The sequence below is a fragment of the Lagopus leucura genome, unplaced genomic scaffold, assembly GCF_019238085.1.
Source record: "Lagopus leucura isolate 7727_CA_CO unplaced genomic scaffold, USGS_WTPT01 Super-Scaffold_100026, whole genome shotgun sequence".
In the NCBI taxonomy this organism is placed as follows: domain Eukaryota; kingdom Metazoa; phylum Chordata; class Aves; order Galliformes; family Phasianidae; genus Lagopus; species Lagopus leucura.
Genome location: NW_024962277.1, coordinates 6,048,506 through 6,075,887, shown reverse-complemented (window position 1 = coordinate 6,075,887; position 27,382 = coordinate 6,048,506). Strand labels below are relative to the sequence as shown.

Genomic DNA, 27,382 nt, shown 5'->3' with positions numbered 1-27,382 from the left:
GTAGTGCCACACAATTACAAATAACATACTAGTTCATAGTCACATTAGACCCAGGTCTTGAAAGTCAAATACTAATTCACAGTGGATTAAGTGCACTACTGAATAATGGTCAACTATTCATCACATCATCTTGGTTAAAGCCAGCATTCAGCCTGCGCACCTGAAAAGCCTATTTGTGGCAAAGGCATGTGTAGGTCAGGTTGCTTACAGCAGTGCTTTACAAAACAGTTAATTTCCAAACCAAAGGTAAAAGGAAAAGAATATTAAAAACAGAGCTGACACCTCAGGTGCGCCAAGCTTGTTTTAGTACGTTCTGAGCACATATAAAATGGCAATGTACAAGCTGAAAGGCTCATCTTCACTGCAGAATGGAAATTTTCCTCAATTTATTCATCAGAGCTGAGGGGTTTTATTAGAAGGCAAGTGATTTAAATCAACTCATGCTAGATTTTTGATGTTTGTATGAGGATAAAACGACTTCTCCCCAAACTGAGTAATTGTAAGTCATCTTAATTCATGCACATTGTTGGTCTGCAGGAGGGAAAAATTTTATTGAGCTCAAAATTCACTTTATTCTCAACAATGTTCTAGTATTTACCAGTCCTAAAACGCTGAAGATCAAATTACCTTCAACTGTACGATAAACAAAAGCACTCAAAGGAATTGAAAGACTGAAGATTTCTAAAGAGCGTTCTGTAAGCGCGCTGTTACAGATCTTCACCACACAGCTCTTGAACGTGACTCATCGCATTTGCTCCATGCACCACACATTAGAACTCCACTAAAACCAGGAGCAATTCACTTAATGCTTAGCTTCAAAATACGATTTTCCTACTTGTTCTATAGTGAGTGTAACTAGTATTTCATGCAGCTCTCTTAATTTTGGCTCCACTCTCTAATTCTGCATACAGAGATTGCTTCTTTCATTAAAATTCAAAAGAATGTTATTCCCCTGATAAAGTTAACTATTATAAATAAATTATAGGGGCATCCCAACTAATGTACTTGATTTAATCAACAAGAAGTTAATGAGACCAAATTGATAGCAGAAATTAGTCAAGACTAGTTGGCATTTATTTACAGATATTTCAGAAAAAGATAAGACTGGAATCAATATGGGGTTTCAGCAAGTGAGATCCTCCATTATAGAGACAAGTTAAAGTGCTTTACTTTCTCCTCTTAATCTGAACAGAGGACAGCTCATGATAGAGCAAGGCAAAGAAGCCCAAAAGGTTAGAGCTTTCAGTTAATCATTTTTACTAAAGAAGTTACAGAACCCTTAACATTCTTCACTGTGCTTAAAATACAAAGCATGCATGAAAGCAGCATGCATGAGAGACTACTTCCTTACTCCTTTCTCTTCACCCAGTAGATTAAAGCTAGCTTCATTTCCAAACAAAACAGAAGTGCAAGTATAATTTGAAATTGGTTGATACAACATTTGTTTTCTGCCCCATTCCTGGAGGCATTCAAGACAAGGCTGAATGTGGCTCTGGGCAGCCTGGTCTACTGGTTGGCAACCCTACACACAGCAGGGGGAGGTGAAACTAGATGATCTTTGAGGTCATTTTCAACCCAGGCCATTCTATGATATGAGTCTAGGATTCTTTCTAAAATATTCCATAAACAAAATCTTAAAATATTCCAGGTTCCATATGGCCATGCCTTATTACTGTTCTCCTACCAGTGATGTTGCTCATCACAGCAACCTGAAGATAGACATTAGGGCCAGACACTGAAGTAATACCATCACAGAACACAGATCTTCAGCTTTTACTTCCATATCCCAGAATCCATGGACATCTACAACTTACACTTGGTCATTCACCCAAGTTCACCACAGTCATGCTTCCAGTCAATCAACTCACAGGACTGCTTCCAATGCACATCACATGTGCAACAGATAAAAAGTGACACAGTGGGCAGCTTGTTGCTAAGGTACTTTGCCCTTCTCTGCTGTTCTGTTTCCCAAAGGAAGCTCTGCACTTGGAAGAAATTACCTCAGGGATATCATTTTCAGTTGCAGCTTGCAGTTGTGCTAGGAAATGAATTATCCACTGATACTCAGGTTCACTACATTCCACATAAAAAAAAATAATAATTCTACCGCTTCTTTGTTATGCAGCAATGCAAAGTTTGTCTACTGCTTTTATTACTGATTTGTCTTTTCTGCCATTCCTTATAAAATGCCTATAGATCTTTCCCCCTATTTGTTACAGCTCTCAAATGAAAGACTGTAAAAATCTTGATACTGTTTAAGGATAAGCCCCCATATTAGGAAATGTGTTCTCAAAGTCTGACAAAATAATTGACAGAATCCCCAGAAAAATTTCCATATCTACAAGAGGTTGAGAAGTATGGCTGACATCCTTAAATGTGAATTAAAGTTTAACATGAGTGACGTGCTTCTTTATAGCAGCAGGTGTAAAATAACATCTGAAACTGAACAGCTTTCTTAGCTAGAAAGTAAGGACAACAAGCTGTTGCACAGTGAGCATTGTGCAGGTAATGCTTCCTGAAATTTAGGATTATATTCCAGGAGAGACAGACTTAAAAAAAAAAAAAAAAAAAAACAACAGCTGAAACATGAAAGATAGTAGTTAACTCAACTGGATTTCAAGGTACTGCATGCTCCATTACACTGGGCATAATACATTGATAAAATCTATTACATACACCAAGTTACTTCCCTTCTCTCTTTCAGTTAGAAGATGCATGCTTATGCACTGGTTCAATTGTGATAACCTAGAAAGTTCTTTTTATTCTTATAGTGTTGTTAACATGCTCTTCTGTTGTCATCTTTTGAAGGCATAGCTTGCTTGCTTCATCTTCCCTTTACTTACAATTGCCCTTAATGGAAAATGTCTAAAAGCATCACTCAAACAGCTCAGATGATGAACCAGATACCTAAGTTGTGCTTACAGCCTAATCCAGGGATCATTCTTGAACTACATTGAGGCACACAGATTAGAGAAAGGGAGGGGAGGAAAGAAATTCTACAACACTATTTTTCCTGCATGCTTTTTGAATAGAATTAGTTTAGCCACAACTACTTGGGTAAAGTAAATAACATAAATAATATAATATAAAAATAAACATAAATAAAATAATATAAAAATAACATTAAAGTTCTATTTGATTTTAGTGTAACTGTAGATTAGAATCCTAACAATAAATATATAATACATGCATTCTTTCTGAAGATAGATTGCGTGCAAGATAGCTTAGATTTTATCGGAGCTTTATAGATACCAATATTAAGAGAAGTGTCTCCAGCTCATGCTCCTGTCAGTTTGCACGTACACATTGATTTCCACTAGTTACTGGAGACTGTTCTCAGTGATGAGGACAAAAAGTATACTGGTTAATCGTGTTCAGATTTCACTCCTGCCCTCACAGAGTTATTCTATTATAAAAGACTAGCTGCTATAAATAGATAAGCTAAGCTGGCTTCAGATCATACCCACTTCTTCTCTGGATCTCCCACAGCCATAGCAGATGTGAGGTTCTGTTTGGACTCACTGTGTCAGTTCTTTCCTAAAACAGATGTGGAGCTGGGACAGCTTTGTACTGAGAGTACACCACATTCTCTGTTCTTCTCAAAAAACACACGCAAAAAGAAGCTGGAAAGCAACATCATTCAGTGGAAGCTGCATAGCAGGATCTCTTCAGCATACCACTGATCTTGCTGACAGTTCCTGTCCCACAAAACAGCTGGTAGGTGTGCTAAGTTCTACTCAAAATACATACTGCTTCTATTTGCCCTACCAAGAATTACAGTAATAAATGAACTGAGTAATTACAAGCAGTTCAGCAGGTGCTGCAGAATCAAAATTGTCCAAAGCCTGTGAAGAATATTACGATACAGATTGCAAGTCTAAGAGAGTCTCTTTTCTTTTCTTTACTCTCCTATTCTATCCCCCAGATTCACGCCAGTTTTTCATGTGAATTCTAATAGAACAGAACAAAAGCAACTCAGCATATACTGTGGAATGGTGAAATCATGAAAGAAATTTAAACTACTTTATCTACACAAAAGATAAATCCTGTGGCACTACAAGTGCTCAACTTACTGAATTAAGTTGTGCACACGTTGCTCATTAGACAGGCCTTATCTTACACTGTAACCAGTGGGGACTACTTGTGAACAAGAACAACTCCTTCAAGAATTGACTATAAAAAAGTAGCTGCATTGAATTAATGTGAAACCATTTACAAAGCTTTGTCTTTTCTTCAAGACTGCAAATTTGACAACTGCCAGCCTGTCAAGAGAATTCTATTGAGCACAAACAGCACTTTGAAACTTACATAAATTACAGCTGTCTATTTCCAGTGGAAATAATCTCAAGCAAACTGCTTACATATGCTAGTTTATTCACCTGGATGGCATCCGAATTTAGCAAGAATTGATTCTACTTCCTGGTACAAAATAGTATTCTCAGTAATTTATAAGTCAAAATATTAATATTTTGACTTTGATTATTTGATACTGAAATAAAAAATTAAACCACAAACATATGCCTACCTATTTGCACAATTACTGCCACAGTAAATCAGTCCTTTTCTAAATTGATTCACCTTTCAGCTCCATGCTATTTCTTTGCCAGTTGAGGCCAAGGAAATATTATTTAAGGGAGTTAGGAGTTTAAAAAAAAGAAGTTGGCTTAGTTCAAGTTTTTTCCCCAAATACAATTTGTGCCATGGCCGTGATTGCTTAGAATCATTTACACTGCTTGAAGCTTTTGAGTCATCAAACACTGAGTTCCCTAGAGTTTATTCATTCCATGGAAAAATAAGCTTACAATTTGAAGGACAGAACAATGGACTGTCAGGTTAAAGAAGCTCCATTCACACATCTTCCCCCTACTAGCTAATATCATACAGTTACAGGTATTCAAGGGAATAATGTGATTTTGTCTGTATCACCCGGGAAGAAGAACACATAACTCACTCCCTTGCTTGAACTTTCTCAAGAAAGAATGGTATCCTTTTTTTTTTTTTTTTTTCTTCCAGCAGAGGATAAATAAAAGCAATAGAAAGTCTATGGAGTTGGGTATATACTTCTCAGTCACATAATGATGACAACTTTCTAAAATTCAACTACTTAAAACATCTACTATTTCAGCCACTAAAAGGTAAAGCATTCTGATTAAGAATCCATAGTTGATCAGCAAGGCTTTGGGTTATTTTTTTTTAATATATGGGTCACTCTGGAAGTAATGTCTCCTGCCTATATATGGAAACTGCAACAGACACAAGAAGCATAAAATGCTGTTTGACAGAGCAAATACTCAGCTACAAAACAGTATTTTTCAATGGTTTCACAGCTGCTATGACGACAACATTGCTAAAATACACCACCCACCACCTCACTTATGCTTGGTCTCCATAAACATTCATCGAGTGTCAACAAATGTCAATGGGTGCCATATTTTCTGCATGGAGAAATTCAACACCACCCCTTTGCTTCACACACACTTCCATGCAATACACCATTTTGGGAGACTGCCCTTCTGCTGTCAACTGTTGCACAAAAACAGCATGTAACAAAATATTAGCAGGTTCAAGGATCAATCTCTTCTGCCATACCACCAGCACCTACCTGTTACAACATAGGTCATAACAAAATAGGAGGCATTACTTTCGGAGCAGCCCCCATAATAGTAATTCTGCTTGTCAAGTCAGTATGGAATTTAGAACACTTACACCAATTGCTCAGACACACACTCGACCTTCTTTGAAAATCAGAAAGTTTTGGAACACCTCGAACTGAGTACTCAAAGAACAAATTAAGGCACTCAGTATTACTAGGAAATCAAAGCCTAGTTGCAGTTGGCAATCCATTTTCCTAAAACTCAAGTATCAAAAATGCCACTAATGACACCATGAAGTTATTTTGTTATACTGAATACAATTGCTTGCTCTTGAGCAAAGAGCTTTGCCACTCTAAGTGTATTCCACTTAGAGTTAAGTGAATGGAAAAAAACTGTGAGCACTTTACTGTTCAAAGTCTCTGATGACATCAGTGCACAGTACATCCAGAACAGCAGGGTAAAATGTGCAGACCAGACTTTGGTTTCAGGTACCATTGCACTAGAAATAATGAAATGCTAGGGAACTGATTGTGTGAAGCAGCGTCACCTTCACCTCTCCCAGCTCAGCAGCTTGCAAACATCGTATCTCCCTTTGCCCAACCATCCTCTGCTCACTTCCCTCAGAAGGATGATGGAGATGACTGACACCGACCTGCAGCCTGCATCACTGAATTAAATCAAATGTGCAAAGAGTGACTTCTTGGTGGTCATGCTGCTTGGCACACTAGCAGTTGCCTTCCCAGCACATCTTACAGAGACGAGCCTTACCGAGGCAATGGAGAAGAGAGAAAAACCCTATTTAATCTCAAACTATAATTTGTTTGTATTGCAAAGTCATTCTGTTTTGGTAAGGCATTCATATTCCATCCAAGCACCACCTCACAATACACAAGATGTGTTATCAGTTCATTTCAATATAACTTTCACCAGTGGTGAGCTGATGTTTGAAATATAATTAATGGGAGTTTTCCTATTTCTACTCTCACTTACACTACACTATTTGACAGTGGACTGCATTAAATTAAAAAATATATTTAAATAAACTAATTTAAAATACTTATTTTTGTGTTGAGTTCCTCTCACAGTTGTTAAGTAAATTCTAAGAAATGACTTAGAAAAGTGTTTACACGAGAACTAAAAGCTTCCAGGAAAGGTCCATTTAGATTGCAAAGCAATTTGAACTTGAAAATGGATTTCACAAGTCTGACTTCAATTCCCCCAGATCTGTACTTTGCAGGTTATCAGAGAGGGCTGAGTCTGAGTTCAGGTAGATGTCACTGAAGATGTGGGGAAGCCCCTCTGATCCTGCTGCATTTTCCCTCTCTTTGGCTCAGTTACTGATGTTTTATCCAGGTGCTTATCAGCCATTACTCCAGCACTCCACCCAGCACATAGTGAAAATGATATTCTACAATTCTCTCCCTTGCTAAAGTATATTAAACTAGTACTTTTTCACTTAATCTAATGTACATCTTTAATCAAATCATATATTTAGCCTTTTTGCATGACCCTCAACAGATAAAAACAAATTTTAAAACATAAATAAATGGGGAATGCTGAAAAAGAATGTCTCAGACTTGATTCAGCTAAATCATTTAGCTGATGTTTTTCCTCCATAACTAATACTTCAACTGTAGTATATTTTTAAACCAGCACCACACCCCTAAACCCCTTTGTATGTTTAAGTTACATGGCTACACACAGAGCATCACACCTCTTGGCAACAGCCTTACAGCTCCCACTCCAGCCTCCATCACGCCCCCCTGCTGTTGCATAGCGCTGTTACTTACAGTTTAGCACATTTCGTACTGCACTTCTCCTTTAAGAAGCACAGAATCAGGACAGAACAAGAGTGTATAAAGAAGATAGGTCAAACCCAGTGGTTGGACTGAAAATGTATTTTTCACAGCAGCTGAAGAGACAAGTAAAAACACTACTGTACTGAGAAAATCAAGGAGTGGTGATTAGTAGCTGTAGTGAGCTTTAATATATTTCATCTCACCTATTTTAATGCCAGGAGAGCAGCAAAGGAATACTGATAGAAACAATTAAATCTCATGCCTTTAAATCCAAAGACAAATGGCTATTACACTGTAAGAATGGGAAAGGAATGCGAGTCAGAAAGTAGGTATTGCTTCTGTGCAGGATTTGATTTCTGGAGGTGCTGCTAGTCAGAGATGCTTACTGATTTCAAAAGAGATCTTCAAAGTCCCTTTGTGGTCCCCGCTTGAATCCTCAATTCTCATTCTGTTGCTTGTGCTCACTAAACACACAAAGTTCATAGTAAAGGCAAGAGAAACATCTTCTACTTACTACAACTTAAAACATCTTAGTCTTCTAGAGTATGATAGATGATGTATAAATGTAGCATAACCTATTTAATCATACTACTAATTATCAAGATGTCATGTAAATGAAAGCACATTTTCTACAACATAGGAAAAAAGACAGCTAATTTAAAAGGACCACCACACTGACAATTTCATAGCTCACTGTTCATGTGTTCATTACATCTGAGAAGACAGAGTTTCCAAAGCCATTTGTCAAAGTAGTAGATTTAACATAAATACCAAAAATTGAAAATTGAATGGCATTCAACAAAAGGAAGCTAATGCAAGTTTGTTACGGTACCACAGTATTATAAGCTGAACACATTTGAAAAACTCACACAAAGAACGAATAACTTATTGGTTTTATTCACATTGAGGAAGCCAAGGAAAAAAGTCAAACTAATTATCTACTTCTTTTAACTGTCTCAGTATTTCATCTCTAAACACATTGCTTTACTGCATCAACCTTGCCCTTGCATAGCCAGATCCAGCATTTAAAGAATTTTAGGCTACTTTAAAATATCTTTTATATAAATTTGCAATTCTTATGGCAAGTTATAAAGCTACTGAAAACAAACCCAGAAAGGCAATAATGTGTGCAGCTGATCAACTGTATGAAATCCTACTACATCACTGATAGTGGATATTCCATTCCAGTGTGCAAAAAGCCAGGTATTCCAAAGCCTCAGGTCTGGAGACAGCTTATATTCACTCAACTCCATGTGCAACCTGAGCTGAACCCAAGGTTTCCAAGTGACAGGTCAATCACATTTGGTTTCAGACTCGTGTGGCCTGACAACCCCAGCTGCTTATCACAGGCTGGGAAGATGGGGCAAAGACAAAGCCCCCCATAAGATAAGCTTCTTTCCTCAGCAATCTTAATACTTCTCTTTATAGCTTACAGGCACGATAACTGGTAAGAAAGATCCCAGCAGAATTAACAAGTTCAATGATCCTGTCAATACTGAATGTTTAAAAGGAAGGGGAAAAGAGGGATCTAATTTACTGTAGCACTCTAATACATACACGACTTCCAGATTCAAGCACATGGGTTTGTAATTTTAGTTATTCGTAGGGCACTGCTCAAAGTTCCACAAGTTTGACCAAAATAGCTACATTTTCTTCAAAAAATACCTTTGAAATAACATGTGAAAAACACTGATTAAGTTCAAGTATGTGATAGTTACATTAAATTCTCTAAACTACCTGAATCTTCCAAGTTCACAATGAGTATCATAGCAGTGAGTCTATGAAGATTCTCTGACAGATAAGGAAATGAAGACTGCCAAGAAAGCCAGAACACCAGAACAGGTATGTGCCCTTTCACTAGTACAGCACCAACAATTGACAGCTACAGCACTCCTTTCTTAACAAGTGAGCATTTAATACACTAATATATATATATATTTCATTTAAAATGCTGTAAACCAATTATAAACAATATTTTGCAATTACCAAAATTAAGATGCAAGTCTTATTTAAACCGTATTGTAAATAGAAGCATTCAGGAACATCATATTATTCAGTACTGCATCCATCCAATGCTCCTTTATTCAAAATACAAATGGCATGCTAAATAGAACTAATAATCAAACAAAAAACTTGTACATCTGTTTCCATTCTACACTTAAAACTGTGCTTTTTAAATAAAATATATTCTTAGAAAAGTCAATGCAACGTAACTGACAGAGGGGGAGGTGCACATACCTGACACTTCTTGAACTGTCACCTTCGGACCTGAAAAATAAGACGCAAGTAGTTAGGATGACAGTCTTCCCACATATTCTCTTTATGTTTCAGCAAGGTTTTCTAAGGCTTCCCTTATTATTTAGGCATTAAAAAAGAAAACAGTTATTCTTAAATTTAGAATAAATCTATTAGAGATTCAAAAACCTAAGAGTTGAAACCAGTAACAGGAATACTACCTAAAATATGTGGCATCAGTCTCTGAAACATCAGTGAAGGCCTGCAAACATGCAAGCTAAAATGCTTAGGAATCTAATCGCCGAACTTATCAGATACTACCCAGTAAGTGCTGCTGCTTGTAAAACTGTTCATAAAATTTTTATAAAACTGCACATTTGTCTGTTTCCCAGAGTTGTGAAGAAATAAGTGATAAAATAAATTAAGTTACAGAAGCTCTTGAAGACCATTTTTTTCTCATGGTGAGATCATTTCATCAAATCTAAATCAAAACAGGAACAAAATCTTTCTGACCCCTGTTCCCCACACTCCTTATTCGCATGCTTTATTTTTTTCTTCCAAATGAGGAAATTGCATTTGATGTCACTCATACTGACAAGTTTTCTGCCTCTTAAGATGAGCAGAAACATCATATTTGCAGCATTTCAGGAAAGAAAAAAAAATCCAGCACAAAATATTCATCTTTTTGCCCCGTTCTGTTCCTTCCACGCTCCAAAGCAATCCAGCCTTGTTGCTACTGAACCCATAACTGCATGTCAGCTTTGTAAGCTAAAGCTGAGAAGCTGGAATAAAAAATAATCAAAGCAGGAGATTCCAGAGCAAAATGAAGCTTCAAAATACCCTTCTCCATGTCTAAATCTTCAGAAAGATTCAAATAAAATCAAGATGAATATTAATTTGCAATATCATGGACATTTCTTAGTGCAGTGTGACAAAAGATAGAATAAGAATTCTTCAATGATCAGTGGAAGAAATAATACAGGGAACCAATTCCAATTATTGAAAACATTTGTTTCTGTGTCTTCACCCAGGTAAGGATCAAAGATCGACATGAAGTTGATTAGTGATCCTTCCATATCCTGGGGAGCTCGTTAGAAGTCCATATCAAAATTCACCCTTGGTTTATTAAGATTATTGGTTCATCTGACACTGCAAAAATACATCCAAGACTGCCTTTCTGTTTTCCCTCAACTTACAGCCTGCACAGTGCTGCATGCCAGGAAACCTCTCCAGCATCAGATGGAGCATCAATGCACCAGCATAAGGCAGTAGCAGGAGTGCAGCTATGCTGGACATCAGCCAGCATCTTTGTTGTAAGCCTTACAGACAGGCAAACATCTCAGCCAGAGCCAGGCAGGGTGCCCAACGCAGCTTCCAATACCTCCAGCCGTTGCTGGGGCTTTCCATATTTGCTCTGTTGCAAGCCAAACTACCTTTGAATTTTTATTTTTAAAGCATAAGCTACACAAGATAATGTCCTATTTTTAGGACTGCTGTTAATATCTCACATAAGGAAAACATCTGGATTTTAGTTTATTATAAAAAAACCTGTAGTTACATGGAAGAAAACTATGTCAAGCAAACTGCAAACTCTACCCCTTCAGAAACCAACTAAGATGGTGAGCATTACCTCCTCAAAAATCAAAGAAAGAACAGCTTTAGGAACATACTCAATACCAAATACTTCAGAACTTCCACTGACTGAAAAAGCAAAGCAAAACCAGACTTATTTCTTACTAAAATGACTTCATCTGCACTGACTACTTGCATCTTATGCTAGTGGCAGAGGAAAAAAGTTGTGCTAAGTAAGAGTTTCTTAAATCTAATCCTAGGAAACAGTACTAAAACCTCATTTTCAAGATCTACTGTAGAAATAAATGTCAAAAACTGATGCTTTATTCCTCTCCTCTCTATTATGTAATCAAAACTACTTTTTTTCTTGAAGCTTAATGAAATCTGCATAATTTTATGAGTAATGAAATGAAAGAAAAAACTACAGTCCACCAAACTACATCACCTCCTGCTGCCAGAATATCTTCTGGGACAAGAGACTGAGTGCACATGGCCAGATATTCAAGTAGGAATATCACTTGATGTTACTGACAGCTGACACTACAAAATACTTGTGAAAATATTTAGCACAGCTGAAAATTCTCCCCAGCACAAAATAAATCACTTTCTGCCTACAAAGAAAAATGTGGTATCCCAGTGTAGTATCTACCCATACAAAAAACATTCTTGATCTTCATAAGTGCTCTGAGAATTTGGGTGTCACTGATGTGATTACATGCATTACCTGTTACCACCACATTTATTTGACTGCATATGAGGAAGATTTTAGCAAAAACAACATGGAATGGAAGAACAGTTACACAAATCCACACCAAAGAAATCTTAAATGAATACATATAAAGACAACACATTGTCAGTTCTTGGTAATGAAGACAGCATCCGATACCAAATGGCTTTATATCCAACTACGTTATTTAATTATTCAAAACATTTCAATTTACAAACGTGCACAAGACTTAGAAGAGGCCTGCGCTTCCACCTGGGCACCCTGCCATAGCAATATGTGTAAGCTGACATCCATCTCTGTACATAATGTCTCCTTTTAACACATTCAAGATGGACCAGATCAGAGGTGAGGAAAGAACTGGCACAGGGCTAAGTTCTCACAACACACTGCAGTTTCATGAACTAAGTGCTCACTGTTAATTTGCTGGTCTTTTGGGGCTTCCTTTTTCTCAACCTCAACACCAACCCCAACATCTCCCTCAAGAACAACCAACCAAAAAAGACAGAAAGCCACTTCTGCCTGGTCATTTCGAGTTGTTTGATTTTAGACATGCACATGTATTCTGGTAGACCAAACACAAGGCTTGAAACTTTTTTCTACATGATTACCCTATCCTTGAACATTACTGAAACACAAAAGGAGGAGGGTGGGGGGCGGGGGGGGAAGAACTCACCTATACATTAGTATATAGTATATATAGTATATAGTATATAGTATACTCACCTATCATTAGTAATTTAAAATTAATAAAATGCTTAACTGACACCTTCCCACACTCATTCTTCTGCAAATTACATCTTGCAAAACATACACCTCACAAATACCCAAAATATGCATAACAACTTGATGGAACAAGTTTTCCACACAGAACTGAGAAAACTGGATTTAATGCCTTGATTTTCTGCTCCTCCTCTTGACTAGAAAAACAAAATTATCTGAACAGGAAAATCCCTTTGCATTCTTAAAGGATTCTGGAGTCACGAGAAGCAACCAGCAGCCATCCAAGACAACCTTCTCATCAGGTCACTATTTCTCACTGAAAGTCCATAAGTATTTTGAAGAAGGTGCTTCAGTTCAAGAACAGTCGCAAGATGAAGGCTGGGCAACTGCAAGATTTTGGTACTTGCTGAGTTTTTTCCAGGTTCACTATCCTGGAATCAATTGTTATCCCAAGTCAATTGTTTTGCTGCTCAACTTAGCCAAAAATGGAAATAGAGAAAACGAGCTCCCTTCTTTGATTTTTAGGATACCACCAGGTAAAAAACCTGTGAATCTAGCAGTTAGAAAATTTAACATCTTCAAGGTCAAGATTTCTCCCAAGTACATTCCAGAGAGTTATTTACAGATTTAACACATGCAATGAATAATTTGTATGGCTGAGTAAACACAGCTGTAAAAACTACTAGTGGTAGTTTAAAGTGTTAGACTTTCTTTAAGCACTTTAGAAAATTCGAGTTTTTAGATCATTGCTTAATGTTTCTGCTTTTATTATGCATTTACTAGACTCTGGATTCTTTTCTCCTCTGGGCCAGATAAAATAATCTGTCACTACTGAGATGAAGAGAAAGGTGAAAAATTTCAGGCAGTATATAGGCTTACTTCTTGTAAAACCTTGCAGGAAAAAAATATCTATCATATCTTCAATTTCAATAGAACTGAAATAGAAGAGAGAATTAAACAGGAAATAATCCATTGATGAGTAAGTTATGGCAGTGATGTAATAAATGTCATGTAATTTTCCTCAAAAAATATTGAAGAAACTCTATGCTCATCCCTGGTTGTCTTCCAACATTTTACCAGCCTTTTGGAATAGAACTAAATAGTTATCTGCACACTCCACTGAAGTATAAGCTTGTCTTCTTCCTGGGAAGAAGGGAACCATACATCCACAGGAAACCATCCTTTAAGATTGTTACAGCCAGCAGAAGCAGAAATGACTCTGCTAACAACAGCATTTACTGTAATTCATTTTCAAACAGAGGCCAGACATCACAGTACTAACCTAACAAAGCTTAAACCAAAAACTGAAAGAAAACAAATAACAAAAACAACAGTGGCTAAGATTTACAGGGAACAGCAAACAAAAGTGGCTTTTCAAACTAGAATAATTTCTGTCTGTCTAAATTGAGTTTGTCACCCTCTGTCAGTCCATGTCTTTGATAAGTGAAGATTTTGGGAAACATTTCTTGTTACAAAAATGGGTATGCAAAGCAGAAGATAAATCAAGAGACAGTCACCATTATCTCCCTATACATACACCAAGCAGGATGATCAGGAAGACAGGACTGTTACATAGTTCCACATCCCCATATCCACCCATTAGATAAACTCGGCGAGATCTCCTCACCTATTTAGGGAAGTCACTCCCAACAGAATACAAAGAATTGGGTAAAAGCCAAGATTTGTAAACATTCTAAAATTTCCAGGTTAAATAGTCATACTCTACGTGAAATTAATTTTCCTGCAAACCTCAAGAACAAATTTTGTTAGAAATTTCAAGAGATGTGCTATATGTAGAAATATACAGTTGCCACATATCAAAGGGCATTCATTCTAATTTCATTTGTTACTAAAGGAAAACATTGAACCTAACCTTTACAGAGCAATACTAGCTCAGTCATTTGATTAAACCTTGCTTTGAACATAGAATTTGTCCCAAGGAAATAAACTACACCTGTTACTAATTGCTCTTTTGTACTATATCACATCCTCCAGTATTTGTTATGAAGACGGCCTACAATGAACGAAGTCTCCCTGAGTCTCCTCAATTGCTATACAAACAGTGCTACTTCTATCACAAGACAGTGTTAGCACGCTTCAGTATAGAGTTCCCATGTTCTGAAGGAGCAATTCAAAACTAGGCAGACTTGTCAGGAAACTTGTAGCCCCAGCTAAAGACTGTTAAAAATTAGAGATTTCTAGGATTTTTATTTTAGCCCGCTGAGCTTGAATGACATTATTTGCCCCCATGGATCACAACAGATCTGCAGTACTGCATTAAGAAACACTCAGTCTTACAGCAGCCTTGCTTTCTGGACATAATAATCAGATACCTAAAACCTCTCTGAGCCTCAAAACAAGCACGGTCTCTGTTTTTTCCCTTCCTAAGTAGGCTTAGGTCAGCATCAGCACATTGCCAACTCTGTGCGGAACAGTACATCCAAGAACACAAACATATGGAATAGAGGTTTTACAAAAAATAATAATAAAAAGAGCTATTTTGCAAGATTTTGCATATTAGGCAGTTATACAGATAGGGAAATTCTACTGCGCTGAAGATTATTAAAAGAACTGATAAAATTTTTAGTAAGACCTGTGCAGCCAGCTGTACCTTAAACAAGGTATGTTTCAGGATGAGAAAAATATTTTTACCACTAATTATGACTGTTCCAGCAATACAATACAAGAAGACTGTTCTGCAATACACAATTGAAGGAAGGAATGAGCATCCACTGCTAGGACATTCACTCGGGTCCATCACAGAACTGATAGAACAGATCAGTTACAGACTTACAATTACCACATTGCATTTTGATTTAATAGTGAGAAAAATAATTCTTTTGTATAGTAGAAAAAATAATATGGGTTTGCTTTTTTTTTTTTATTATTTGGGAACAGTAATGACCTGATAGTTTTGTTCTTTTCCAAATATGAGAACTTAATGGTCACAGAATCTCTAAGAACTTTCAGTGAGACAAAATTTCTTTCAGAAGGCAACACCTAACAGTCAGATACTGCACACAGGTCAGAAGTACACACTAGAGAAGACTGCTTCCAATCCCTCAAGCTAGAAGCACTGTCTTCAGATGCTGACCTTAAAGCACAGGGGTCACAAGCATTCTTCATGCACGTTAGGATTAGGAACAGATACGATGCAGCTGGTAACAAGAAATCTTTAGGAAGATCTGTGAAGTCAGAATAGAGGTAAGCTCAAAGACAAAAAATTAAAAGCAGTATAAACTTTGAGCTTTATTATATCAATCCATTGGAATACTGAACGTAAGTATATAAAAGCTGTTCCATGAGAACAGGAGCCATTATAATGACCTGCCCATCACTCATGTTTTTGTATCTAAACTGTAATGTGTTCTGGTGTGTTACTGGAGCAAGTACTTACCGAATAGAATAGAAAGGAGCTAAGTTTGATTTTAGCCAAAAGATTTTATTTAGGGATATGCAGCAAATTGAGGACTAGCATATAACAAACAGTCATCAGACCTGGCACTGCATCATTGCCTACTATCATTACTTCCCAAATAACGACTAGACATACTGCCAGGGGAATCTCTTAATTCAAAAAGACATAGCATCTCTGAATTCATCTCTTCTGCCCTAAGGCCTACGGAATCGAACAGGAGATAGATGACAGCAATTAACAACACCCAAAAACTGGAATTTTATAAATGCATTTATACCCACACTTTCAGCACTAGCTGTTTATCTTTTACTCCTTACATTCCTACTGTATGTATGAATTTGCACCATATCTAGCAAGCAAGCAGCTCTTTTCAAATGCAATGCATCAGTTTACACGTTGTTATTACAGTGCTCCTACTTACAGGATAGAAATCATCACTAAGTCAAACAAGAAGCATAACCTTCTAAGAAATTCCATGTGTTGTAAGAGCACCAAGCTCACTCTGAGGCCTCAAGATTCTTGGTTACTTAGGACAGAAGATTGTACTCCATGTTTTTAAGCACTAGTTTCATGCTATGAATGTGTTGAATGTTTTCTGTTTCATTCTTCTCAATGCTTTTAAAGTGCTTCATTGTGCCCCATTCTACTGATCATATATGCTGCATGTTCATTCCCTTGAGAAGATGACTTGGACAGGTGAAAGACACTATGAGAAGAGCCCCTTGCATGTCCTAACTATATGGAAAATGTTTTCAAGTAGTGACAACTTCCTTTTGCCTAAGAAAACAAGAAGCAAGCAAAAGCAAAACATGAGCTGTGCAGAAGTTGCCTATATAGGCTGCGAAAGCTCTTTTCTTACAAACAAATACTTTTTGATTGCAGAAAAGCAGGAAGAATTTAGAAATGATTTACCATTACTGAAATGGAAAAAAAATAGTTTCAACTGAAGTCCCAAATAGCGGAAAGCTTAAAACTGAAGCCAGAACTATACAAACTAAAATTGGGCTGGTACTTAGACTAATGCATCTCATTGTACATCACGCATGAAAGTAAATCATCTTCATGTTATTTTCTTGTGAGAGGTAAGTTAATAGAAGGGTAAACAGATGAATCACTAGCTGGAAGATCCAGAGTTTGTTGTGTAAAGCACCATTTTCAAAGCAAAAACAGTGGCATCAGGAGTCCAGTTACCCTCGTGTACCACAGCAATGAAGCAGGTAACTGCCGGTACACTGCTGGAACTGGTCCTCTATGACCAACCCAGCGCATGTACCTGTAAACAGAAAGTTACTGGGTTAAGGCAATTCTTCCCAATTGTAGTGAAATAAAACACTGCGACAAATCCCACTGTGTTAGGAAAGGAAGGGGGATAATGAGAAAGAGTTCTATATTAAAGCAAAACATGTGACTGACTATTTAAAATGGACAAATTAGTCAACTGAATTGACTGAGTAGTAGACCCACAATTGCCCACTGTTTTCACTGGAGCACCACACTATTTCACAAAGAACATACGTACCTCACTTTTCAACCTGTATTTTGTTCAATTTCCATTAAAGAAAGTAATCGATTTTTCAGCTTTCATTAGCACACAGGAGCACAGACTTCAGAGATGAGCCTGCATGCACTCATATGTGGAGACTACTCCCATCCCATGAGGCCTTCCATTCCAGCTCTTGTCAGGCATCACTCATGCTTGTGGTGACCATCAAAGCCATTTCAGGCCTTACAAAGGTATTATATACACACACAGAAACTTGCAGCAACCATGTCAAAAAATGAGCTAAAAAAAAAAAAAGTTTGATATTCCCATCTAGGCTTACTGGTAGAAAACAGCTGCTTCCTTAGGTAGCAGATGCAATTTTTGTTTTCTGAAGTTTAACTGCTACACTCAGACATCTATCTATCCATAAGGAGCAAAAAAGTAACTTTCATAGATAACTTATATTCAATTACCACACTACCAAAGTGTAGCTACTGGTACATGGTTTCTACAAAGAGCTTGTTATATCTATTCCTAGACTGTCTTCAGCCACTACTGCCCACAGATTGTTTTCCAAATGCTCCCAGCGTGGATTGATTTCTGATAGAAAAAAAGATCAGCTTGATTTTATTGCTCAGCTATCACTGCTGCATACACTGCTGAGCTTAAGGCTAGATAGCATTTGGGCTGAACTTACCAATTCTGCATTCATTTTGTTCATGTATCTCACATTTTATAGTTACTAAAGTTCTGTTTTTCTCCTAGTGTCTGAAAGCACTTTGAAGCAATGGTTGGAATACAAAGCCCCACATATTTCCACAAAAAGCAACACCCTCCTGTCCATGCCGTGTACTTCATAGCAAGGTTATTGATACCATCTGCCTGCTCAGTGAGAGGCAGAGGAACATGCGTGCTCCAGCATGCAAATAAGGAGCTGCACTGGGCAGACAGTACATCCTACCACCACCTGGATAACCTGGAACCATCTTTAATACACAAGTATTTAACAAAAACAGTTCAATACATAAAATACAATCATTCAGAATAGAGGTGCAAACTTCCTCAGGGCACTTCTAGTTACCTGGAAAAATGTTGTTATCTACTGCACACAACTGTCCAGGTTATTTGTGAGAAGGAAAGGGGGAAACAAATTAATTTTTTCAGGGTACACATTTCTAAAGCTGCACAGACTGAAGTAACAGTGATCTAAGCACAAAACTACTGAGACATAATTTTACATTTCTGTATCAAAGAATTCTCTGCCCACCCCAGGAAGGGGAAGCTAATAAGCAGAAGGATAAATTATACAAAGCAACCTTTCCCATCTACCCCCTGGGAAGCTTGGCATATGTCACAAAAACACAATTTCTAGACAGTTACGGTTCACATAGACAGGCTCATTCAGAATGCAATCCCTTTAGGTATGCTACATAGTGTGACAGACAAAATGATCTGTGGAATAGAAAATACAGCCAAGCAGAACACAAGTCAAAGGAGGAGGAGTGTGGAGTTTTGTTTACAAAAGTTTTCTATTATCCTTCCCTGCAGCAAGCTGCAAGTGTTTTGTGAAACTAAGACCTCTAGAACACCACTTCACTCTGCTAAAAAGGCTCTGCTATTTCCACTTGCTTTACCTGAGGACCATTATCAATACCTATCTCATGAGATTAACTTGGATGTCTGTGGAGAAGTCAACTTATGTTACAGGTAAGAATATCAAGTAGCCATACAGAAGGAAATGAAGTATTTTGCTTTGATAAACCAGGGATGCTATTAAGATCAGCATCAAACAATTAAAAAACAGAATTGGAAGAGAAAATTGCTTAAAATATCTTGGCTTTATGATCTACCAAGATAATTTTACCAGTTTTGTTTTTTCCTCCATTGCTGTTCAGTTATTTGCAGTTCAGAATTCCTCACGAGGAAAAAATTGATACTACAAAAACTGAAATGGATCTGCTTCCATTGCTTGAAAAATCTCATGCTTGTTACATTAATCATTTTACAGGTGAAGTAATTGCATTTTTTCCCTGCAGCTCACAACTTTTCAAGCCATTTTACCTGCAGAGTTGTCCTTATTCTTCCCAGAGGGCAAGAAATAATAACTTCACTCAATTAGATGTGGGTTCCATTTTTCCTTTGTTTTAAATAGTTGAGTAATGTCAAGTTCAACTCAGTAATTGCAGTGATTTTTTGATATAACCAGGCATCAGGAATCCTTAAGGAAATTCAGTGATGTTGTGATAATCTGTTTTACAACCAAGAAAAGTCCTGAAACTTTTTTGCACATGTACCAAGAAGTATTAAGGAGCATTACTGTGTTCTTCTGTACAATATACCTACAAAAGGCACCATTTCAGCATAGATGGCAAACTACTGGACAGGTTTCTTTCTGATTTTGAGGGTAAGGTCTTGCAAAGAATGAAAACATGGATTTTGAGGAGTCCTTTGATTTACAGGGTGCATCCTTAAACACTACATTAGAAGTAACAGTTAAGATACAAGTATGACTTTTCAACAGTTATGGCTCCAGTGCTTTTCCATTACGAATATATCTACAGAAAAATACAGTTTATAATCACTTTAACATTTAAAAAGAGCAATAATCAAAAGCCAAATATTTAAAAAGCAGTCAAATCGAGCTTGGTCTTTCATTTGTATCAATTATTTGTATTCCCCTTAACTTAGTTATCCATCTTCCATGGGTTCTTTTCAACATGGATTGGGAAGTACATGTGGATTAGAGACAGAATGAGTAGCCAGAAATACTTCATCAAGAACGAGCCATATTCTACATACAGAACTTATGCCTTCAACTCTCAAGCTTTGGATACCATAACATCTACACAGTTATCTTACACATAAAAAGATCTCACAGTATTTATCATCCAAGGAGAGAAAACAATAAAGTGTACTGAGACATAAATGGTGTCAGCCTTTCATCCCAGGAATTCAATTTTCAATTCAACAACAATAATAAATCAAAATTCACCATCTGGAACCTCCCTATGCAATTTAAGCCAAAAAGACATACTACTTTATGGATAAATTTTTCCAATTGAAATTACACTTCTGTTTTATTTCAAAACAGCCATCTGAACATTAAACTCTACACACAATTTGTTAGAAGTCCAAGAGATCTGTCTCTAAAAATCTTAAAAAACAAAACAAAAACAGTGCTTTTAGAGCACTAACTAAATTTCCTATTAAGATGCAAGAAAAGTATTAAAACCTAAAATTCCTTAAATCTAAAGAGCTACCTTGTAGTCAATACTAGCAGTATTTGGGATAATGTCAAACACAAAGACCATCAGAAACATTTGAAGACAAAAAAATCTGTTCCCAGTGGATTTTCACAGAATCACAGAATTGTAGGGGTTGGAAGGGACCTCCAGAGATCATCGTGTCCAACCCCCTGCCAAAGCAGGTTCCCTACACCAGGTCGCACAGATCGGCATCCAGGCAGGTCTTGAACATCTCCAGAGAAGGAGACTCCACCACCTCCCTGGCAGCCTGTTCCAGTGCTCTGTCATCTTGCCTGAAGAAGTTCTTGCATGCATTTATGCAGAACTTCCTATGCTGCAGTTTCCGACCATTTCCCCTTGTCCTGTTTCCATTCACCACTGAAAAGAGTCCGGCCTCGCCATTCTGCCCCCCACACCTTAGATATTTATGGACCTGGATCAGGTCTCCTCTCAGCCTACTTTTCTCAAGGCTGAACAGACCCAGTTCACTCAGCTTTTCCTCATAGGAGAGATGTTCCAGGCCCTTCACCATCTTTGTGGCCCTCCACTGGACTCTTTCTAAGAGTCTTTTTTGTACTGGGGAGCCCGGAACTGGACACAATACTCCAGATGAGGTCTTACCAGGGCAGAGTAGAGGGGGAGGATCACCTCCCTCGACCTGCTGGCCACGCTCTTTTTAATGCACCCCAGTAAGCCATTGGCCCTCTTGGCCACAAGGGCACACTGCCGGCTCATGGCCGACCTGTCATCCACCAAGACACTCAGGTTCCTCTCCGCAGAGCTCCCCTCCAGCAGCTCATCCCCCAACCTGTACCGGTGCATGCAATTATTCCTCCCCAGATGCAAGACTCTACACTTGCTTTTGTTAAACCTCATCCATTTTTTTTCTGCCCAGCTCTCTAGCCTGTCCAGGTCTCACTGAATGGCAGCACGGCCTTCAGGAGTGTCAGCCAATCCTCCCAACTTCGTATCACCAGCAAACTTGCTGAGGATGGCCACTATCCCCTCATCAAGGTCATTGATGAAGATGTTGAACAAGAGCGGACCCAGCACCGACCCCTGAGGAACACCGCTGGTTACAGGCCTCCAACCGGACTCTGCACCGCCAATGACGACCCTCTGCGCTCTGCCAGTCAGCCAGTTTTCAACCCACCTCACTGTCCACTCTTCTATCCCACACTTCCTTAGCTTTGTTATAACTTTGTTATATATTTGTTATTTTATGTGGCTTTCACAAGAGGGAGACATTTTGCCAATCAGTATAAAGGCTAACTTCCCAGATCAGTATGAAATACTCAAGTCCTGACATTGTACACCATTCTTTAATAACTAGTCTAACTATGTTAATTTTCCCCAGAAGTAAACCTGATTTCAGTGTACCAATGCATATACCAAATGCAACCTTTAGTATCATTGATGTAACCAATTAATTTATAGAATCAGAAAAGATAAAAACATAAACCAGTATATGTTCCATTGTTATAACTCATTAGACACAAGGCAATATATTGATCCATCTAGAAGCACGATAATTTGTAGCTATCAAGTCTTTGCATACAGAAAGAAAGAAGTGTCCTACTATAAGGGCATATCCCGTAGTCAAGATTCTTGGCTTCTTTTTTAGGTGCCTGGAGGCATGAGTTTTAATTATAATGGCTGTACTTACAGCTAATGGTTTTCTTGTTATTAGTCAGGTTCCATCTGTCCTAAAACCAGCAGTGGTCATTGAATGAGCCATCCCCAAAACAAAATGCCCTTCTTTAGACAGTCTCGAGGTTAGATGGTCTTGAAGTGATTTTGGCAAGGAATAGAGCAACATGGCCTAGTTCTTCTCTGCCGAAAAAGACCACACAACTTTTATTAATTATTTATTTAAAATCACTTGTCTTCCCCTCCCCAAAATGCAATCTTTAGCAACATTACAAAACTCTCAGGAAGAATTTTAATGACTTATCCATTATTTTACAAGCATTACTTCAATTGCACTAATACCTTATGTAAGCATTACTCGAACGCTTCCCTCAGAGATCCTTCTATCAGCTGTACCTTTGATTCTCCTCTCAGTTTGCTGTCATCTATTTTCCACTCTCTTGCCATTGATGCACTGTTTTTAGATCTAAGCACTCCCCATCAACAGATACTGATCTTAACACAAGTCAAGTCCTCAGACTTTTGGATTCCCTTAGCCTTCACAATGCTAAAACAAACAAACAAAAACACACCATATTTTGCGCTAAAGTTCACAGTAGAGCATTTTCAGTCTTAATTTTATTAGCATGCTACCCTATGTGAAAGAAGATCATATATCCATTTGTTGGTAGGAACAGCATTACATTTTTTCAGTTAATTCTTCCCCACTACATTATTCTAAACCCCTTTTCCCCTCTTCCCTCCTCTCTCCCACCAAAAAAACATTTAAAAAGTAAGCCCCTTTAAAGAAGAGGGACATTAGGACTTAAGTGGTGTTACTATCTCAAGTTGAGTCACATGGATATTTGCTCCTATATTTCATTTCATTACAGCTATACAAATTCGGATCAGATAATCTAACCCATGGTCCCACTAACACTGCTACCTGCGAGCTTTATTCACTTGACACGATAAGCAGATGGCAAGATTCAGAGGTTAACGCACAGTCACCTGCTAGCTTGTGCAATAACTTTGTTTTCTATCCATTCCTTACACAGAAAGAGCTTTTAGAACAAGTGAAACTACTCCCACAACTACACTCACAGTATTTTTTACAAGCAATTAAGCCTCAGTATTTTCGCTTCTTAAAAGCAGCATTCATTCTGGAGCACTACAGCTGTAGTACATTAGAACCATAGTACTGTACAACTGGAGATATCGCCACACGCATCATTTGTCCTCACTATCTTTTTTCCTTGTCCTTTTGCCCTTACTTGATCCTCTGAAAAGATGTAAAGAACCACACTGCTCCCCTCCTGCCAGAAAGTCCAGGTGACCTCTAGACCATTCTTTAACTTCTCAAAATTTATGGTTATGAAGTAAGAACATACACGGCATTTCCACATGCTCAGCCTTAGTTCTTTTGATTGAAGAACACTGAAGGCTTCTGCCCTTTGATTCCTGCCCAAAATATTTTAACAGCCCCTCTGCTACCATCTTTGAGCATTTTCCTAACGCGCACCATTTACACAAAAGGGAACCTACTGCTTACTCTGAAATGTTTTATTTTAGCTAACAGAACTTTTGTATAAAAAAGATCCCTGAATATTTGTAAGGAATCTAATAACTACAAATCTGTAAACCAATGCGACTTTATGTGCCAACAGGCACAGAAATGGGGAAAGAGCATCCTTTCAGGTGTTCATCCACCAAAAACTTACAGTATGCTGACATTAAACAAAGCTAAATTCAAAGATCAAACATCAGTGATACTCCAGAGATTTCTTTACGCATACACTGAAATCTAAGATTCCTATTATTTTACAATGAATCAACTCTCCATTTGAACAGTCACTTCAGTTTATGAAATGATTTTGATGGATCAGTGTTACCTGGCAAAATGAGCTCCCAAACTAATCTCACCTCACAGAATGTAGCCCTTCAAGATAATAATGCCAGGGTCCTTAGCCTAGTTTCCGTCTATGATTATTTTAGAAATGGTCTTCAATCACTACTGGACAAAGGCCAGGGATAGCAGAGATGATATCAGTACATTTCGCTTGAAAACAGATCTGGAAATTCGCAAGCTGTACAAAAATTTTCACTGCTGAAAACGTTGGTCTGAGAGACCCCTGCAATTCCAGAACAACTGACGTCTCATGAAACTGAAATATTTTCAGTAGAATTCCTTTTCCAGATTGTTACTAGGCTTCTCATACTTTAGCAAAGATTAGGCATCCATGTGTTTGTATGACAAAGTTTACTCCGTTCCCAGAAGGAAACAAGTATGTACATGGCACAAGTTGGACCATTTTGATGTACTGTCAGCCTGTCATGCTTGTTACATAGAGAAGTTAGGTCACTCATGAGGTATCATTCCTACAGAACTACAGCAATACTAACTTTAACTAGAATAACAGACAGCAACAAAAAAGATATGGCAATTTGCATGGCAACATCAGAACAAACGCATCAGTTCCACTAAAAACCTTTTCTATTGCATCTTTCTTATTATTTGAGCTATAAGAGAATGTCAGGAAAGGTATTCCTATTAATGGCAGAAGGGCATTGGAAGGTTGTCTTAAACAACTGTTTTACCTGAAACAGACAGCTTTGAAAGAATTACAAATACCCAAATACAATTAAACTTAATGTAACATCTTTAATATTGAGAGGACATTCTATTTAGGAATATGCACAGCGTATAGATTTACACTCTTACTAGAACGATCTGTCATCCTATTAACACTGCTTACTTCTGGTAAGGAAGACGACATGGGAAATTTATTCTTCAAGCCTAGTCCAAAAACAGCTGTTGTACTTAATACAGACTTGGCTCTGTATGCTGCATCAAGTCTACAAGCCAGTATTTTTAATGAACATGTCTTGAACAGCTGAGATAGTTTTGCCTTCCTGCAAACATGCCTTTAGTACTTGTTGTGACATGCTCCCTGGGAAGGTGAAAGGGATAGAGTTATCTGCTCTGCGATCTTTGCTCTGCCATGCAGCAATTCCTCTGCATAAGGAGCTGAGGAGCCGGGCTGCAGCTGTGAGACAGCAGTCAACTCATCGTGCCTGAGAAAACAAACAGGCAATCCATATGATTTGTCATTGGGCTATTTTTGTTTCAGCTGTTCCAACTCTGTTACCCTATGGTACTTTTAACAAGCCTACAATTTTGTTCTCGATATCCAGGGTGGACTGCACAGTCAACACAATGGTGCACTTGAAAATTCAGCACTAAGCTTGTACAAAGACAGTATTAATGCCACATTTCTACAAGTCATTTTATTCCACAATTGTCACCAAAACTTCTTATTCTTCGAAAAAAATCAGAGAAAACCCATAGAAAGAAAGCTATTAATGAACAAATAGAGTCCTCTTCTGAAAGTTCCTACTGCATTAAGTATTAGTGTTAATTCAGTATTAGTAGTCTTACTCTCAAGTAGAATTCATTATGAAAACTTAGTAGCACAGAAACTTTGTTATTAGATTATATGACCCAAATTGAGCCAATATCTTTTAGCAAGAAATACAAATTTCTTTTCTTGCTTACGACATTGCTCAAGTTTTCACAAAGCAAAAGCAGTAGAGCACAGGCCCTGGCATAAAGTCCTACTTGGGCTATCCACATTATTCAAAGACACACCTGGAACAAGTCTTATCAACCCTAAAATAGTGAGTGAGAAAAATCACATCTTTGGTCAGAGAAGCAATACCACCAAAATAGCCTTTAAAGGTAGATTCCTATAGAAAACCCAATTTCAGCACACCTAAGTGCACGCTGCTTATCAGTCCCGAGTAATTCATTTTCCACCTTTCAAATGCAATTCAACATATACTCAGACCTTTTCCACACAGCATCTTTCACAAAGTTGCCAAGTCTTCCTACTTACATTATTGTTCTAGTTTACATCAGCAGACTCAAAAGGTTTGAATAGCAAATAAGGTCAATTCTCAATATTTCACTGCATACAGAAAGACCAGCTTTCTGAGCTAGGCTGAGGTTTTGTTTTAAACTTCAGGCATACAGATTTTAAACATGATTAATTCACTTAGAAAAAGTTTTGACACAGTTTAGTCAGATGTTAGATACTAATTTTGAATGAGATTATTTTTCCCCCCCACCAGACAAAACTTACTCAATAGCTCACAAAAAATACTTTTTCCATCCCTCCCTCCTTCCCCCCCCACTGGAAAGATTTCTTCCTTTCCAGAAAGCATTGCAAATTCAGTTCATGTCTAGGTTACAAAGTGAATTTTAATACATTCATTTTCACTCATTTTAATAAGGGAAATGTATTATGTATTAGAAGAAAAAAGAGCAAGAAAGAGCATTACCATTAAAAATCCAACTTGCACAGAACAAGTTAACATTATATTTTACTCAGACATACCATGAACTTCTTGTTACATTGCTTACTAGGTACCATTTACTATCTAGATTATTAATAGAAATATCCATGGAAGGGAGTACTGAGTCCTTTCACATGGCCTCTTTCTTAGAGCTGGAACTGAGACAAATGTCTGGCAATTACCTTTTTACCTTCCAGTAATTACTAAGAGAACACTAAATCTGCAGAGAATAAACTGCAATATATCAGACATTATAAATTTCCCAAACTCTTACAGTTTCAGACAGTGCAGACCAAGATGCAAAGAGGGTATTTCATTTATACCTGAAGAAGTAACATGGTACAAACGTGTCAGTGGTGTGCAGATAAAGTAAAATGGGGAGCTCTCTCTCGGTTTTTAACAGTCTCTTGCAAAGTGGTAGCCTGAAAGCATTCTGTATTCTCAAGCAGTGCACAGTTATGGTAAGGAATGAGCAAGTAAAGCTCATAACAGTTAGACCTGCACCAGCAGGTATGAAGCTACCTTTTCTTGTAGTAGAACTGAAGTCACAATAGCAGCAATTTATCTTTATCTATGCTAAGGATATTAAAAAAACCCACAGCAT

At 37.7% G+C, this 27,382-nt stretch overlaps 1 protein-coding gene across 9 annotated transcripts in view; it reads right to left on the bottom strand.

Annotated features, from left to right (window-relative positions):
* Positions 1-27,382, bottom strand: part of IQSEC1 (IQ motif and Sec7 domain ArfGEF 1) — a 353,788-nt gene that overhangs the window by 234,861 nt on the left and 91,545 nt on the right. For all 9 annotated transcript variants that reach the window (XM_042880458.1, XM_042880464.1, XM_042880463.1 and 6 more), the window contains one exon: positions 9,632-9,661. In XM_042880458.1, coding sequence (XP_042736392.1) covers positions 9,632-9,661 — 30 coding nt within the window. The remainder of the gene's footprint in view (positions 1-9,631; positions 9,662-27,382) is intronic.